This window comes from Eucalyptus grandis, chromosome 5 (genome assembly GCF_016545825.1).
Source record: "Eucalyptus grandis isolate ANBG69807.140 chromosome 5, ASM1654582v1, whole genome shotgun sequence".
Classification (NCBI taxonomy): Eukaryota; Viridiplantae; Streptophyta; class Magnoliopsida; order Myrtales; family Myrtaceae; genus Eucalyptus; species Eucalyptus grandis.
The window spans coordinates 32,701,512-32,716,729 of NC_052616.1; the positions used below are offsets into that span (position 1 = coordinate 32,701,512).

Below are 15,218 nucleotides of genomic sequence, written 5' to 3' on the forward strand. Positions count from 1 at the left end.
GGCATGGAGCCAGACATGCGATAGACCCTGCACATACAATAGAACAAAATGGAAGACGAAGTCTCAAAAGTTTGCTCCAGTTTCCAAAGGTTATTCAAGTTAAACTGGATTTAGCACTATCCAACTAGCAAGTCGAGCACAATGGTATCTCTTATCATGTTTATTAATCAATCTTTGCCATACCACTGCCCACTAAATATGATTGGACTCTCGCAAAGCCATTTGGATGATCACTTCAAAATAATTTCTTCAGATTAAATCCAAATAACTTGTCGGTATGGATCATTTCAATGTGCAGTTGCCTCACTATGTGGAGTCAGGTTTAGATAGGAGCATGTTATTACAAGAGTCAAAAAGTCATTGACAAGCAAAATAGTTAGCAGTTACCATAAGCCAATCCGCAAAGGAATCTTTAGCAACCGGGTGTCCCAAAACTGTTGTTGCAATGTACCTATTTTATGCTCTGTCGTGAGGACACTATTGAGTATTTTGATATCTAAAGTCACATTCCTTGTTTGCACAAGCATGCATCAACCGCACTCAAATGACTACCACGCCACTCACTTCACAAAAGACCCTCTTCCATTACTTTTTCCACAAATACGTGAAAGTATGGAATCTGATATGTAATACTCTAACACTATCAGCAACCCGTAGCGAAGAATTCAGAATATTAAGAATATCAAACTATGTGCTGGTAATCTCATGTTTCTAATGCCCCAAATCATTAATCAGCGAACGAGTTTGTTAACCAACCACTTCCCTGGAAATGTAGCTAGAAGATTTAAGCTGACCTTATCCGCCCACACATTCTTTGCCCCTACTTTAACTGTCCCCTACATGCAGGAAACTGTGACTAAATAACCTCCTTTATCCTAGGGACCTCATATGGTTGGAGCTAAGTCTATCTCAAGAAATTAAAACTTCACCACAAGTTGACTCAAGTGAAGGGTCTCCATAACAGGACTACTAATCCCACATCTCCAGCTGGAATTGGTTTCCACTCTCCTTAACAAGCTGATATCCCCAGCGCCACAAGATATGAATGATGATACAGATGCCACACGAACTGGGTGAATATTTAAGTACTAAACAATCCAATCATCTATCAACTAAAGCTTTTGGATTTTTTTTTTTTAATCCATTAAAAATTACTTCGCATGTATTTCCCTTCAGTCAGAAATTACAGTCGAGATAGAATCAAAAAGTTTTCCCCTAATATAGAGAGACAATGAATAATACCATTGTAACTAAACCACACTTCAATCATCATCACCATCACTACTCCCATAATTTTGAAGTAGTGACTTTAGCCCAATACTCACACCACTATGCTTATCTACATGTTCTGTCTTTTCAATTTTAGCACTAATATTGTAGAGTGGAGCAGCTCTCTTCACCACAACAATTGGCACCGAGCAAGTAGCTTTTGTCAACGAATTCATTGGCTTGTCCAGAAATTCCTCACGGAGTTTTCTCTTCTTGAGAGTATTGTTCGCTGGTCGAGAAATCTTCCTCATCCTCAGAATCTTCATCTTCAATCTTACGGACAAAACCTCTAGACGTGTGGAATACGACTGATCTGAGAAGCGCTTCATCCTCTTCCACCAGCTTCTTTTCCTTTGCAGCACATGTACCTTGTAGAACCTCCACCATTGCATCCACGTCCACAGTCGCACGTCTCCACTTCATCGATTTCATCTCGTCCAACGCGGCAAACATATCCATCTCCCTCTTGGTATCCAGCGACATATTCTCCAAGCGCTTCACCGCGCCACCGTCTCTTCAGCCCCTCTCTTCCTTTTCTCATTCTCCGCCTCCTCATCCTGCCTACGCCGGGGCTCGAAATCTCTCGTCGCCCCTAACTCCACGTTGTAATCCGAATTCTGCGGATCGGTTTTGATCGTGAGCTCAGCAGAGCACCTAGTGCATCTGAAGTAAAATCTGAATATCTGCATCCCCAAATTCATCTCGCCGACGACGACCTCCTTCCTAGAATTGAACTTGGTCCCCTTGTAGATGTAATTACCGCAGGCACTGCATCGGATGCTTATTGAAAGCATCATCCGAACCTTAGTCTGCTGACTTCTGGGTCTCCCGGACCTACGCAGCTCTGAAGGGTCGAAATCTGGGGGTTAAAATATTTGTTCAACACCTTTCGTTCTGCCATCTTCTTCTTCTCCTCTTGACTCCAAACCAAGACGACATTTTAAAGAAACAGATGCCGCTGGAACTAGAATATGAGGAAACACAACTCAAGAATTTCTATATATACAAACAAGAGACACCGAAACCGATCCCCCAAAAAAGAAGAGCACGCTATTGGGAATCGTTCCTCGTTGTAGCGACGGAGAAACAAAAGAGGGGTCGGCCAAATTCAGGAAAATTAAGGGCAAAAACCCAAGAAGAACCCGTGGAATTGACACTTAAAAATCCCTACATTCCTTACTTCATCCCCTCTTTACTGCCTGAAGCACGTGCATCGCCGTCAATAGTCCGAGAAAAAACGAAGGAAACAAGATTATTTCCGAAAAACGGAAATAACGGCTCATGTCAACGGACACTGATGACGTCACATTCCAAGAAAATATAGGGTAGGAGGGATTCCACCGTGAAATTCCACTCCATTCACCGGACGACACGTATCTCCCGGGACCCACCCTCTCCCACTTCACGTCACCCCTCTCTTCTTTTTTTCTTCTTCAAATACAGAGGAATTCACCCCCAAAATACGGAAAATAAAAAGAAAATAAAAAAAGAAATCTATTTCAAGAAAGCTGCGCTGCCCTCCTCTTCTTGCACCGACATTACCAGTTCAAGAGCTCTCCTCCTCCCTTCTTCTTCTTCTTCTTCTTCTTCTTCTTCATCTCTCTCTCTCTCGCCCCGCATTCTCACTCGAAGAAAAGTCAAACCCTAAAGACCATTGAATCTGTTCTTTGCGGCTTGCCTTCACCCACGATGGAGGAGGCGAAGAGAGGGCCGAAGAGCCGGCGGCGGGTCGAGTGCGGCCTCATCGAGAAGGAGAGCGCGCGCGAGGTCACCTTCTCCAAGCGCCACCAGGGCCTCTTCCGCAAGGCGGCCGAGCTCTCCATCCTCTGCGGCGCCGAGGTTGCCGTCATCGCCTACTCGCCCCACGACAACCCCTTCGCCTTCGCCCACCCGTCCACCCCGGACGCCCTCGTCGCCCACTACCTCTCCGGCGGGGCGACCCGGCCCACCGCATCCGAAGCGGCCACCGCGCACGGGAAGCTCGAAGAGGACGCGGTCGCGAAGCTCCAAGAGGCCAAGAGAGAGGCGGAGAAGATGGCGGCGGAGCCCGGGAAGAGGAACCGGTGGTGGGAAGAGGCGGCTGCGGACGGCGTGAGCGTGGAAGAGCTGGAGCAGTACGTGGCGTCGCTGGAGCGTGTAAGGAAGTCGGTCGCCGATAGGGTCGGACAATGCGATGATTCGGATTTCTACGACCGATTGCTAGCGACGGACATGGGCATAGGTATGGACTTGGATGCCGCGTTTCTCGCTGAATTGCAGTATTCTTGTTAATGGCTCTCGACAGAATCCTCTTCCTTTGTTCATATAACTTGGGATTTTATTGATTCCTTTGTAAATAAATTCTTCGTTTTGTTGTTTTGCAAGTCCTATTGCCTTTAAATTTTGGGCTAAAGTTTTGGGAGTCGAGGCATGATGGCGAAGTGAAAATCATGTCTGAATAGTATTCTTATACTTCCTTGTTGACAAAGATGAATAGATGAAGTTCTTTTTTATTTTTTCCTTTTTTGGGAATAATCTCTCATGATCTTTTATTGCTTGCATCGTGACTAGTATCAAATTTGGATTTCGACTTTGGTTCGTTCCATATATTTAAAACATATTAAAAGACCTACAAATCGATATAATTATTGTTTCTAAAGCAACATTATGTTCATAATCTTCCATAAAGTAATTCTAGACATATATATATATAAATGTAAAGGTTAATTTGTTTATGAACCATAGATTATATGTACAATTTTTGAATATGCAAAGATATTAGGAATAGGAGTATAAATTGATCTACCTTAATAGAGTTCACTGGTTTCAAAAAAGCGAAGGCCTTCCAGACTATCTAAAAGTAATAAATGTATTTAAAGATCAAAATCTATGCTCGTGGAAGGTGGCCCCACTTATCACCAAATATAAGAGATTGATGGGCCACCGTGGAAGAGAAGCAAATTAAGCGGCGGACTGGATTGTCAAAGCCAACAAAAGGAAGCATCTCACCTCTAATTTGACTACTAATCCTCCTTTAGTCCTTGGGGACCTTATTTGTTCAAAGCCCCAAGTATCTTGTACTCAAGTTTTCCTTGAAGTAATGAAAGGAAAACTTTTTTGACTCAAAAAAGGGTTCGCTAGTTGAATTTGGGTGATGGAGAATCCACATTGCGACTCGATTGTCTGACCAAAACAGAATGAAGCAAGAACTAGTTTGAGGACCAAAATTGGATGCAATTCGTAGAACATCCTGTATCTTTCTTTAACTCGGACTTCGGAATGTATTGGTCAATCACCCAGTAGTTTCCTTAATTGTGTTTTTCTAATAGGACAAATTGCAAGTGAATGGTCATCTCAAGCATGAGCAATGTGCTGATTTTCTTAAGTTCCGTGTTTTCATGAAAAGCCGAGATTTCGAAAAAGTAATTTTCTTAATTTGTATTGCTTAAAAATTGATTTAATAAAAAATGTGATAATGAGGGTTGGAATCACAAAGATCTGATTTGGGTCGGATTGCAACAAATGCTGCCCATCTTTCCCCCTAAACCAGCATGCAATATTCAAATAAATTCAGAGGCAGTGTTCACTACATCCACACAACATGTCGATGATTATGTACTTCAGCCTTTACACTGCTCAGATAATTACCATATCCTCTTCTAATGACATACTCGAGCCTAGCCGAATACATCCTCTTGGAAGCAAGAACTACCAAATATGCTTGCTGTGCACGTTCTGATAAAATCTATTCAGCCTATCTTATTACAGAGCACGAATACTGTTAATAAGTCTGTAATTACGCTGCTGCCACCTCATGATTGTTGCTATGGATTAGACATATGATTCTCTCTGTGTAAGACACAATCTTAATCACCTACATAAGACAACCAACATACTCAGCCCGAGGGTACTTTCTCTGCAGCTCTGGCCATTGCACGAAAAACTGATCAGCAACTTGTAATTTGTAGAGAAGCAATCCACTTAGAGACAGTCTTTTCACCCTAGCTATGCTCTCCATGTAAAATATAGACGACCATCTGATTCCCAGAACCTGCCATGGTTTTTCAATCGTTGTCCTTCAGTTCTAATGACAAACAGATCAATAATGAATCCTTGACATATTCAGAAAAGGACGGCACCGACGGAGTGGAATTCCAAACCTTAAATAAGAAGGCAATTGCACAGAGTGGAATGCATGTCCCGGGGCCATTACAGAGGATCTGCACTTCCAATGTGAACGCCATCCGTCAAGTATGCAGAACAAATTTTATAACTTACAAAGACGAGGAAAATTAAAGTTTATGTTTGACATTACAACTTCTGGTCTGAGTAGAATCATGAGGTATAGTGCATGAGCTGTGGCAACTAATGTCGTCCAAACAGAAGTAACATATGATTGACCAACTTCTCTGCTCCGGTATATCTGCAAATACTTTGCAGTTTCCTCTACCTTGACCCCTGCCTACACATGAAGGAGACTTCTCAATAAATTGTGGTAGATCATCAATGTCAGCTGCAATCGACAAAGATAAAACGAAAGAGAGATGTGGCTCCAGCTCAGACAATTGCACTAACGGGATCCACATGCTTTCCCACATATTGGTGTCACATCCTTGTTGTGTATGTGCATGCGTGCATATCCACACGCGCGCGAATGTTGTCCAACTAAACTAGCTGATAACTGAAATGTGAACACCCCACCCCCAAAATCTAATATATAAAATGAACCAATGGGGATTAAATCCTGCAAAAGAAGTATTCTCCATATCTTTGTTAAGCAACAATGAGTCACAGTAAGAAGATGATGACACTGAACCAGACATGCTATCAACGCTACACATATAATACAACAAAATGGAAGATGAAATCTTGAAAGTTTGTCCTAGCTTCCAAAGGTTATTCAAACCAAACTGGATCATCTAACTAGCAATTCGAGCACAGTGGTTTATCTGAACCACACTTCACAATGAGTCAAAGACCTCTTCCAGTACTTTTTACACCATCACCATTCCAAGCAATAACTTCAGAATATTAAAGGCATCAAACCATGTGCTGGTAATCCCAAGCTTCTAATGCACATCACAAATCATTAATCAGCAAACAAGTATGGTAACCAAGACTTTGAAATAAAACTACTTCCCTAGAAATGTAGCTAGAAGATTTAACTTGACCTTTTCTGCCCACTGATTCTTTCCCCAACTCTAACTTCCCCAATGATTTAGTGACTCTTGCATATCGTTTACTCCTCCATGCAGGAAACTGACTAAATTAGCTCCTTTTGCCCAGGGGCCCTATATAGCTATAGCTAAGTCTATTCCAAAAATGAGTGAAGGGTCCAGAAGATGACTACTATCACATCTCCAGCTGGAATTGGCTTCCAGTCTCCTCGAAAAGCTAGTCCTTCTAAGTGTATCGTTTCCCAGCTGCTACCAATGTCAATGCTCTATCATGACCCACAAATAAACAAATAACCTCATTCTACTTTCCTACACCATAAAAAGGTCTCAGCACAATCAAAATCTCAAATATAAATCCTAATTCACAAAATCCATGTTCTAAAGCATCTTGAAAGAACAACTGAGTGATTGAAGTTCTACAAGAGCAATAACGGCGATGATAGAGAATTATCACGAGCATAAAGCAGAAAGCAGTTGACTTATCCTTAAAGCACAGCTATTATCACTTTACCACATCAATCAGGGAGTCCTCCATCACGCGAGCTTTTTGAAGACTCATATTGTCAGTGGCAGCCGCAATGTAGAATCTCGGTGTAAACCTATCTTTCTGCAACACAGACAAGAGATTCAACATCTCGGCAGTGTGACCACCTGCAAAAGTTGATGAATATACGTATTATTACAATGACACGCTCGCAATTAATGAAAACTAGAAAGAAGCTAACAAATATATTATTTACTAGCTAACCTGAGCCTAAAACAATGAGGGTACTATAGGTTCTCCGAGATTTCCCATGGAGCGGTTTTCCACTCCAACGTAGGATGTATAGAAAGCGGATCAATATCAGAAGAACGAGAGCAGTAAGAGCAGCTACAACAGACCCAAAAGCCATAATTGGAGTGGCGTGTGCTTCCTTTTGCCACTTCAAGATTGAAACTTATTTCCCATAAGTGCCCTTTAGCTGACCTGCAGGATCATATATTGTCAATTTAGTTGAATCATGAAATTGAAAAGGAGTAACAAAACATGCCCTGACGACATTAAAACTCAAGAACACACTTTGGAGTTTGTAGTACCACTACAACTGCATAGATCTTTAAGCCCAAAAGCAGACTTCGCAATTGGGTTTTCATTTTACAACCCAGTTCCTCGAGATACGAAAAAATTGTCATAAATTACGACGAAACAGATGCCGCTCGAACTGCAGCGAACTTCTATCCGCAAAAAACAGAAACCAGAATCGGCCCACGAAGAAAGAAGAGTACCATGTGGGATCGTTCCTCGCTGTCACGACGGAGAGACGAAAGAGGGATCGATCAAATTCAGGAAACCAAGAGCGCGAAATGACGCGAGCTGAACTGGCGATTCCAAGAAGAACAAGAGACGAGTCGTGAACCCTGTATTATCCCGTGAATTGAAATCTCTCGATGGAAAAAGGAAAGCACGAGCGCAGACCTGTTGGAGAACGGGCATCGGGTCCCTGCACATGCCGATCTGCAACGCCGTCGCCGCCGTCCGGTCCGACAGGGGAGCGTAGGAGGTGCGCACGGTCAAATAAAAGAAAAATGTAACGAAGAATACTCCCTAAGGTCGAATACGTAATTTCACAAACAATCCATTCCCATTACTCCGAAACGTCCATTCCCCGAAACTTAATCAAGGGAAAAGGGGTAACTGTGGAACTTCTTCCCCTTCCCGAATAGTTTTGTTAGGGTGAACATCGGTCTTGGTCAATCCTGGACTAACCCACTAGTTTTTAAGAGAATTGGGTCGGTCCTTTGTTTCGAGACCCTTAATCATTGAATTGTGCAGGTTGATTCTCGGTCCTAAAAATTTAGGGTTAGTCCAAACCAATTATATATTTTACGTCTAATATATTATATACTTGTATCTACTCTAAATCCTAGTGCATCATCCTCTATTCTTTTCATAGTTCAGTTTGCTGTGTAAATTGGAAAATAGAAAGGAACACAGCTCTAATTTGACTCCAAAAAAAGAACCTTCCACTTGCCTTAAGCTAGCTTGCTCACCTTGGCCTCAATCGCCTTGTTGCTTGCCTCGCATGTTTGTTTTTATGGTTTGTTACTTCTAGTAAGTATTAGGAGTGTGCATGGTCTAGGCGGGCGGTTCCCGGAAGAACCGATTCCAAAAAATTAGAACCGGGAACCACCCGCTAGTTGCATGGATCCACCTGGGAACCAGACCGCCGGTCTGGTCGAGTTCCTGGGTGGATCCATAGAACCGGTCCAACCTCCACGCCTTCCCATTTTCTCCTTCAACCGGTTACGACCCTCGCTCCGCTTCCGTCTTGGCCTCCACCACTATCTTGGCCACCGCTTTCGTCGTCTCCCACTCCTTCCTCCAGACCGACAATGAGGAGGACAACGGGGACGATGAGCCGTTTTTAGACCTAGAGTTCACCCGTCCTCGAAGATAAGGATGATGGGGAGAAGCCTGAGGAGGGGGAGGAGGAAGAGGGGAGGTAGAAGCGGGACGAGCCCAATAACGAAGAGAACGATAGCGACAGTGAATGCGGAGGCGGCGACGACGTGGAGAGAGAGTTCAAGTTGAGGAAAAGAGAATTAACTCACTATTTCGCCGAGTTTAGACTAGGATTCAAAGGGAGATGAGTAGATCCAAAAGTGAATCGGAGAGGAAGATGGAGCCTGGGGAGATTTTGAACTGAGAGAGATGAGATGGAGTAGGAGAGTAGTGAATTGAGACAAGATGGTGATTAGAGCCCTAAATTTTAGATTTGCTAATTTTGAATTTTTTTAATATTAAAAATTAATATATTATTATAATATAACTAGTCCGGTCTGAGTGGGCGGATTCGCCCATGGAACTGGGAACTGGACTAGTTCTCTTAAGAACCACCGGTTCTTGGCGATTCCAGTCCGGTTTCGGGCGGTCCGAGTGAGTTCCGATTCTTTTGCACACCCCTAGTAAATATGAAACTTTTATTGTTATTTTATCTTATATTTATGTTTGATATGTATTGGTAATCATAGTTTAGTTGCTTAATATCGCATTGTTAATGGATATATATATATATATATATATATATTTAAAATAATATTTTTATTTTTCTCCTTTTAAGAAATACAAATAATGGAACAAAAAAATAATTGATTGGTCCCGGTCACCAAACTGGACCCATATGGTTAATTTGATCCTTAGTCCTAAACTTAATAGAGTTAGTCCTCGGTCTTAGAAATTAGGGATTAATACTATGTGAGTTGGTCTCCAGATTAGGTGTTTAACCAATCTGATCCGACCATACTCACCCCTAATTTTGTACTGTAAAAGAGTACTATTTAGACCCGACCAATCCACGGCCAAAAATTAATACGGAGCCTCCAAATCCTTTTCCAAGCCTATTCATGCTTAAAAGATTAGTAAATTTTCCTACAAAATCGATAAGATTTGGACTGGTCTCGATTAGCCTAGGCGGCCAAGTCGGCTAAAAATAGAATTTCTTAGCTGTACTTTTCAATTTTGTCTTTCGAGCCGATTGAGGTTGTGTTTGGGCCGCCTTAATTCACAAACATCAATTAAAAATAACCAGAAAGAAAAAAAGTTTAAGACACAAATGTGAGTTGATATCGCTTCAGAATACTTCTTTTTTTAAATGACAAAGAAACCCACTTTAGGTAAACCTCATGAATAATATCAATTCCTTTAGTAATTCATAATCCATTTTTTCAGATTCTTATAGCCATGACCTTCAGACGAATGTCTTCTTTTGTCACGGTATCATTGATGTGGAACTAGTAACGTAGGGCGGACAAGAATTCGACAATGTATTTTCTTATTCTCCTTCTAGTTATTAAGTCTCAATCATTTCACTTGTATATTATTTGGAGCTCTTACCCATTGCGCATAGAAAATACCAAGTAAAAACTTTGGTCAAATTGGACATGCATAATGCGACATACAAGCATTAAACTTCCAATTTAGCTAAAATAGACGTATTTAATGAAAAAGTAGCAAAGAAGAATTTGTCTACAATCAGCTTCTTCCCAAATTCAAGTTTACAAATATCTTAAAGAGGAAAATTGTCTAAAAAGTTCTAAATCTATTGCATGGGGACCGTTTAAATAATAAACGTTTCAGTTGTGCCAATTTAGTTTTAACCCTTTAATGATTTACTAATTTAGCTCTAAACTTTTCAATCTTATTTGAATTTTTTGATGATTTGCCAATTTCATACTAAACATTTTGACAATTTGCTGATATAGTCATTCCGGCTAAGTATCCAAATAACATGTATAAATTATTAAAAGGTTCAAGACTAAATTGACAAGTCATTAAAAGTTTAAGACCAAATTGACCAGTCATTAAAAGTTTAAGACTAAATTAATATAATTGAAATGTTTAAAATTGAATTTACTGTCGTACAATAAATTTATGATTTTTTGGACAATTATATCTCTATTTTAGAGTACGTAAATTTCTTTTCATTGCACGTTAATAGCTCAGTTAAAACTCAAGACCATCCCTTATTTAGATTATATTTGAATTGTAAGATTAAAAAAAAAAAAACCGTGGAACAATAAATTAGTGGGTAAAGCCCACGAACTTCTCTTTTATTTTTCTTTCTAAATCATTTTCAAACTGGTGAATGGGTGGTTGATCTCTGGTGCCACATTGGTGTCACGGGGACAGCCCCGTCTACCTCGAACCTGCTTGTCGCGACTATTGCTGGATCGTTATGACACCAAACAAACAAATTCTGAGCGGGTGTGAGATTTCTCTGCCTTTGCTCGCCTTTTTGATTTATAAGAAAAGGAGAAATTTGGGAAAAGTGTTAAAAAAAAAAAGTCTTAAATCTTTTGCATTTGTGTCAATTTAGTCCTAAACATTTTTTTTTTTTGCCAATTTAATCATAAACATTTTTACATTGTGCCAATTCAGTCATTTCCGGCCAATTTTGGCTGAATTTTGCTAACTGGATATTGGTCGGCTGACATAACCTGATCAGTGTTGACGTGGATATTTTTAATAATTTTTAATTTTTTTTATCTTTTTTTTCCCTTCTCCTCCTCCTTCCTCCGCCGGTCGTTGGCGACCGGCCAGGGCAATCGTCGGCAAGGTCGACCTCGCCGATCACCTCGCCGGTGGCCGCAAGAGCGACCTCGCACCGGGCAGCGAGAAGCTAGCCGAGATCACAAGGGCGGCCTCGCGCCGGGTCGATGAGGTCGAGCCTCGAGGGCGGCCACGAGCTGGCTTCTCACCGCCCAGCGCGAGGTTGCCCTTACGGCCACCGGCGAGGTCGACCTCACCAGCGATCGCCTCTAGCCGGTCGTCGGCGACCACTGGAGGAAGGAGGAGGAGAAGGAAAAATAAAAATTCAAAATTCAAAAATATATATATTATTATAAGTTGTCAATGTCAGCTTGCCAACATCCAGTCAGCAAAATCCGACCAAAATTGGCCGAAAATGACTGAATTGGTACAACGTAAAAATGTTTAGAATTAAATTAGCACCAAAAAAACGTTTATGACTAAATTGGCACAAATGCAAAATATTTGATTTTTCTTTTTCTTTTTTTATTTCTTTTGGTTTTTGGGAGCATCCACCCTAAGTTCTTCTCTTTGATTGTTTGCTCTCTACAATAGTAAATTATTTTAGGGCTTGATCTCCTAGAGACTCTCTTCAAAGTTCCAAAAATAGCACGAGTACGACTCATTTGCATATTGCGATACACATCAATCCTTCGAAGCAGAGGAACAAATTATTCAAGGGTTTTTGTGTGTTGGGTGAAATCACATGAATGGGATTCGTGCAACATGTGATCCTATGTATGATATTTGTTTGAATAAGGGAATTCAATAGGAGCAAAGCACGTCATGGTATCTGTACATATTTGAGATATTCTTCTGTATTGGTTCCTAATTTGTGTTTAGAGATTTTCTTTCTTGTGGATAATCGTGAGTTCAGATGTAGTAATTAGCAGAAGGCGTGTGCGACGATGAAGCAATCAGAATATTAGCATGTGTCATAATCAATGAATTTTTTTTTTTTTGGTCGGAAAAGCAACTAATATTAATTAGAAAGAGTGAATATTACACTTAGCCGCCAGAGCATCCGCATACAAGATATCTAACAAAGCAGAAGGAGGCGAGGAGGCCCAGTTAGAGGGAAGAGAACCGAACTTATGAGCCTTTGCAGCCCAATCCGCCCCAAAATTCACCCCTCTTTTACAAAACCTAATTCCCAAATTGGAGAACTCATGAAGAAGAGCCGCAGCTTCAGCAGATAGAGATCGAACCTCCCATGGCGGATCCAGTAGGCTCATCACCGAATCAATGAGGATTTTGGAGTCTAATTCAATCACGAGTCGATCAGAGGCTCGGTTCTTCTCCATCAGGTAGCAAAGAGTTATCGTCAGCGCTTGGAATTCGACTTGCAAAGCCGACGTAGCTGGAAAACTTCGGGTAAGTCCATCGACGAAACTCCCATGATGATCCCGCAAGATGCAAGCCATAGTCCCTTTAGAACCTCCCAGTTGAAATGCCCCATCTATGTTAACTTTCAGGGCTCCAGGTTCTGGGGGTCGCCAGAGTTCTGCTGGACTGATATGAGATTGAGTCATGGTGCCGGTTGCGATGGAGGACAACTATGCTGCCCGAGTAGTTGCAAGAGATTGATCTACCACCCTACGTGGATCGGGAAGGTGGTGCCAGAAGATGAAATTGTTTCTAGCTTTCCATATGTTCCACAAGATTGCAGCGATCACTTCGAAATCAGGTAAGTTCTGATTATTTGACAACAAATTTCCAAGCCAATCTCGAAGATGAGTTATGTGTATTGTAGGAATCTGGATATTGATTTGGGGATGAGACCAGATATTTGCTGTCCATTGGCAATATAAAAAAATATGTGCTGTTGTTTCTAGTGTACCTATAGAACAGAGAGGGCATATACTGTCCGGAATGATGTGTCGATGAAATAGATTAAGCTTGGTCGGTAGAGCCTCATGGCTGATGGACCAGAGAAATAGGCGAATCTTTGGAGGAATCTGCAGCTTCCATATTCATTTCCATAGCAGCTCCCGAGCATGAGTTGAAACAGTGGCTACATTGAGAGAAAGGCCACTTAGGGCTGTTTGGCTTTGTCTGATGGATTGGTACCCCTTCTTAACACTATATTTTCCATCAGTAGATACAGACCAGACAAGTTGATCGAAAATATAGTTAGGTCTGACTGGTATGGTCAGAATTTTCGCCACAATGGAATCATCAAAAAATCTGCATAATAGAGAATCATTCCATGTATTGTGATTGAAATCCATGTAATCTGCTAACAACAGAGGTTCATCTCTTTGAACTGGACCACCTAATATTCCTCTTGGTAACCAAGGATCAGTCCTCGGATTGATTGTGCGACCATCTCCTACTGCCCATCTAAGATTGGGTAGAATAACATCTCTTCCGGCTAACAGGCTTTGCCAACCCTAGGACGGTCGACAGCCTTTCTCAGCTTGTGTAAATGCACATGATGGAAAATAGAGACCTTTAAATAGCTTACTCCACAGGGATGAAGGTCCCTGAATTAAACGCCATGCTTGCTTTCCAAGTAAGGCTCTATTAAAAGCCAAAAGGTCCCTGAAGCCAAGACCCCCATGAGTTTTACTTTGTTTAAGCGCTTCCCAAGTCGTCTAGTGAATACCAGGTTTAGTGCTATTATTTTTCCACCAAAAGCGTGCAATTTTCCTTTCCACAGATTTACAAATAGAAATAGGGATTTTAAATATAGCCATAGCATACTGAGGAATTGCTTGGACAACAGCCTTGATCAGAACTTCCTTACCGCCCTTGGAGATAAGCTTTTCTTTCCAATCATTTAGCTTAGAATCAACTCTGGCCAAAATCCAGGCAAACATCTCTTTTTTTGATCTACCCCAATTTGAGGGTATGCCCAGGTATTTGCCTGTTCTAATCATCAAGGGAACTCTAAGTTCATTGGCCAAATTTTCCTGTAGGCTCATGAGGCAATCTCTGCTAAAAAATACTCCAGATTTGTTTCTATTTACTTCCTATCCAGTGGCTAGACAATATTGATTGATAATATTGGATAGATTTTGACATTTCATCAACTTGGCATCTAAGAAAAATATAGCATTATCCGCAAAAAATAAGTGAGAAAGTGTAGGGCAAAACCTGTTAAACTGAATTCCTTTAAGATGCTCCATATTAAGTGCCTGATGAATAAGAGTGGACAGTGCATTCGCCATGAGGATAAATAAATAAGGCGAAAGAGGATCCCCCTGTCTGAGTCCGCGAGTTGGTCGGAAATAGTTTTAAAAAGCTCCCCATTAAACTTTATACTGAAAGAGACTGTTGTCACACATTCCATCACCCACTTCACCCAAAGGGAATGAAAACCAATTTGTAGGAGATAATCTTTAAGAAAATCCCATTCCACACGATCATATACCTTTTTCATATCCATTTTCAAAATGGCCTTGAAATCCCTTCTTCGCTTCCGTGTTCTCAACTGGTGTAGCACTTCCTGGACAATGAGAATGTTGTCCTGGATTTGACGACCACTAACGAAAGCACTTTGTTCTGTGGAAATTAATGTCTCAAGCCATGGTTTGAGTCTATTAGCAAGGATTTTTGATATGATCTTGTAAGCAAAATTACACAAGCTTATAGGGCGATAGTGATCTAACCGTTCTGGATGTGGAGTCTTAGGGATGAGAGTGATGATCGTTTTATTAAGCTCTTTTGGCATGATGCCCCTCATGAAGAAATCCTGGACCGCAAGAAAAATTTCATCCTTT

General features: G+C 41.2%; 2 protein-coding genes and 1 pseudogene across 3 annotated transcripts; 1 reads left to right on the plus strand and 2 right to left on the minus strand.

Annotated features, from left to right (window-relative positions):
* Nucleotides 1-1,262: 1,262 nt before the first annotated feature.
* LOC104446741 lies at nt 1,263-2,170 on the minus strand (annotated as a pseudogene).
* A 788-nt stretch (nt 2,171-2,958) lies between these two features.
* Nucleotides 2,959-3,540, plus strand: LOC104446740 (agamous-like MADS-box protein AGL61). Its single transcript, XM_010060559.1, has one exon. The coding sequence runs from the start codon at nt 2,959-2,961 to the stop codon at nt 3,538-3,540; it is 582 nt and encodes a 193-aa protein (XP_010058861.1).
* Nucleotides 3,541-4,747: 1,207 nt separating this feature from the next.
* LOC104444823 (UDP-N-acetylglucosamine transferase subunit ALG14) lies at nt 4,748-8,046 on the minus strand. Of its 2 annotated transcripts, none has more exons than XM_039314110.1 (7): nt 7,882-8,046; nt 7,692-7,779; nt 7,174-7,392; nt 6,937-7,076; nt 5,564-5,710; nt 5,409-5,468; nt 4,748-5,299 (listed from the first exon to the last, which is right to left on the minus strand). In XM_039314110.1, exons 3-7 carry the CDS (start codon nt 7,316-7,318, stop codon nt 5,123-5,125), a joined length of 669 nt encoding a protein of 222 aa, XP_039170044.1. In that variant the 5' UTR covers nt 7,319-7,392; nt 7,692-7,779; nt 7,882-8,046; the 3' UTR covers nt 4,748-5,122. The 2 variants fall into 2 exon arrangements, with proteins under 2 accessions (XP_039170044.1, XP_010056881.1); XM_010058579.3 differs by having other exon boundaries at nt 7,692-7,784.
* Between the last annotated feature and the right edge of the window lie 7,172 nt (nt 8,047-15,218).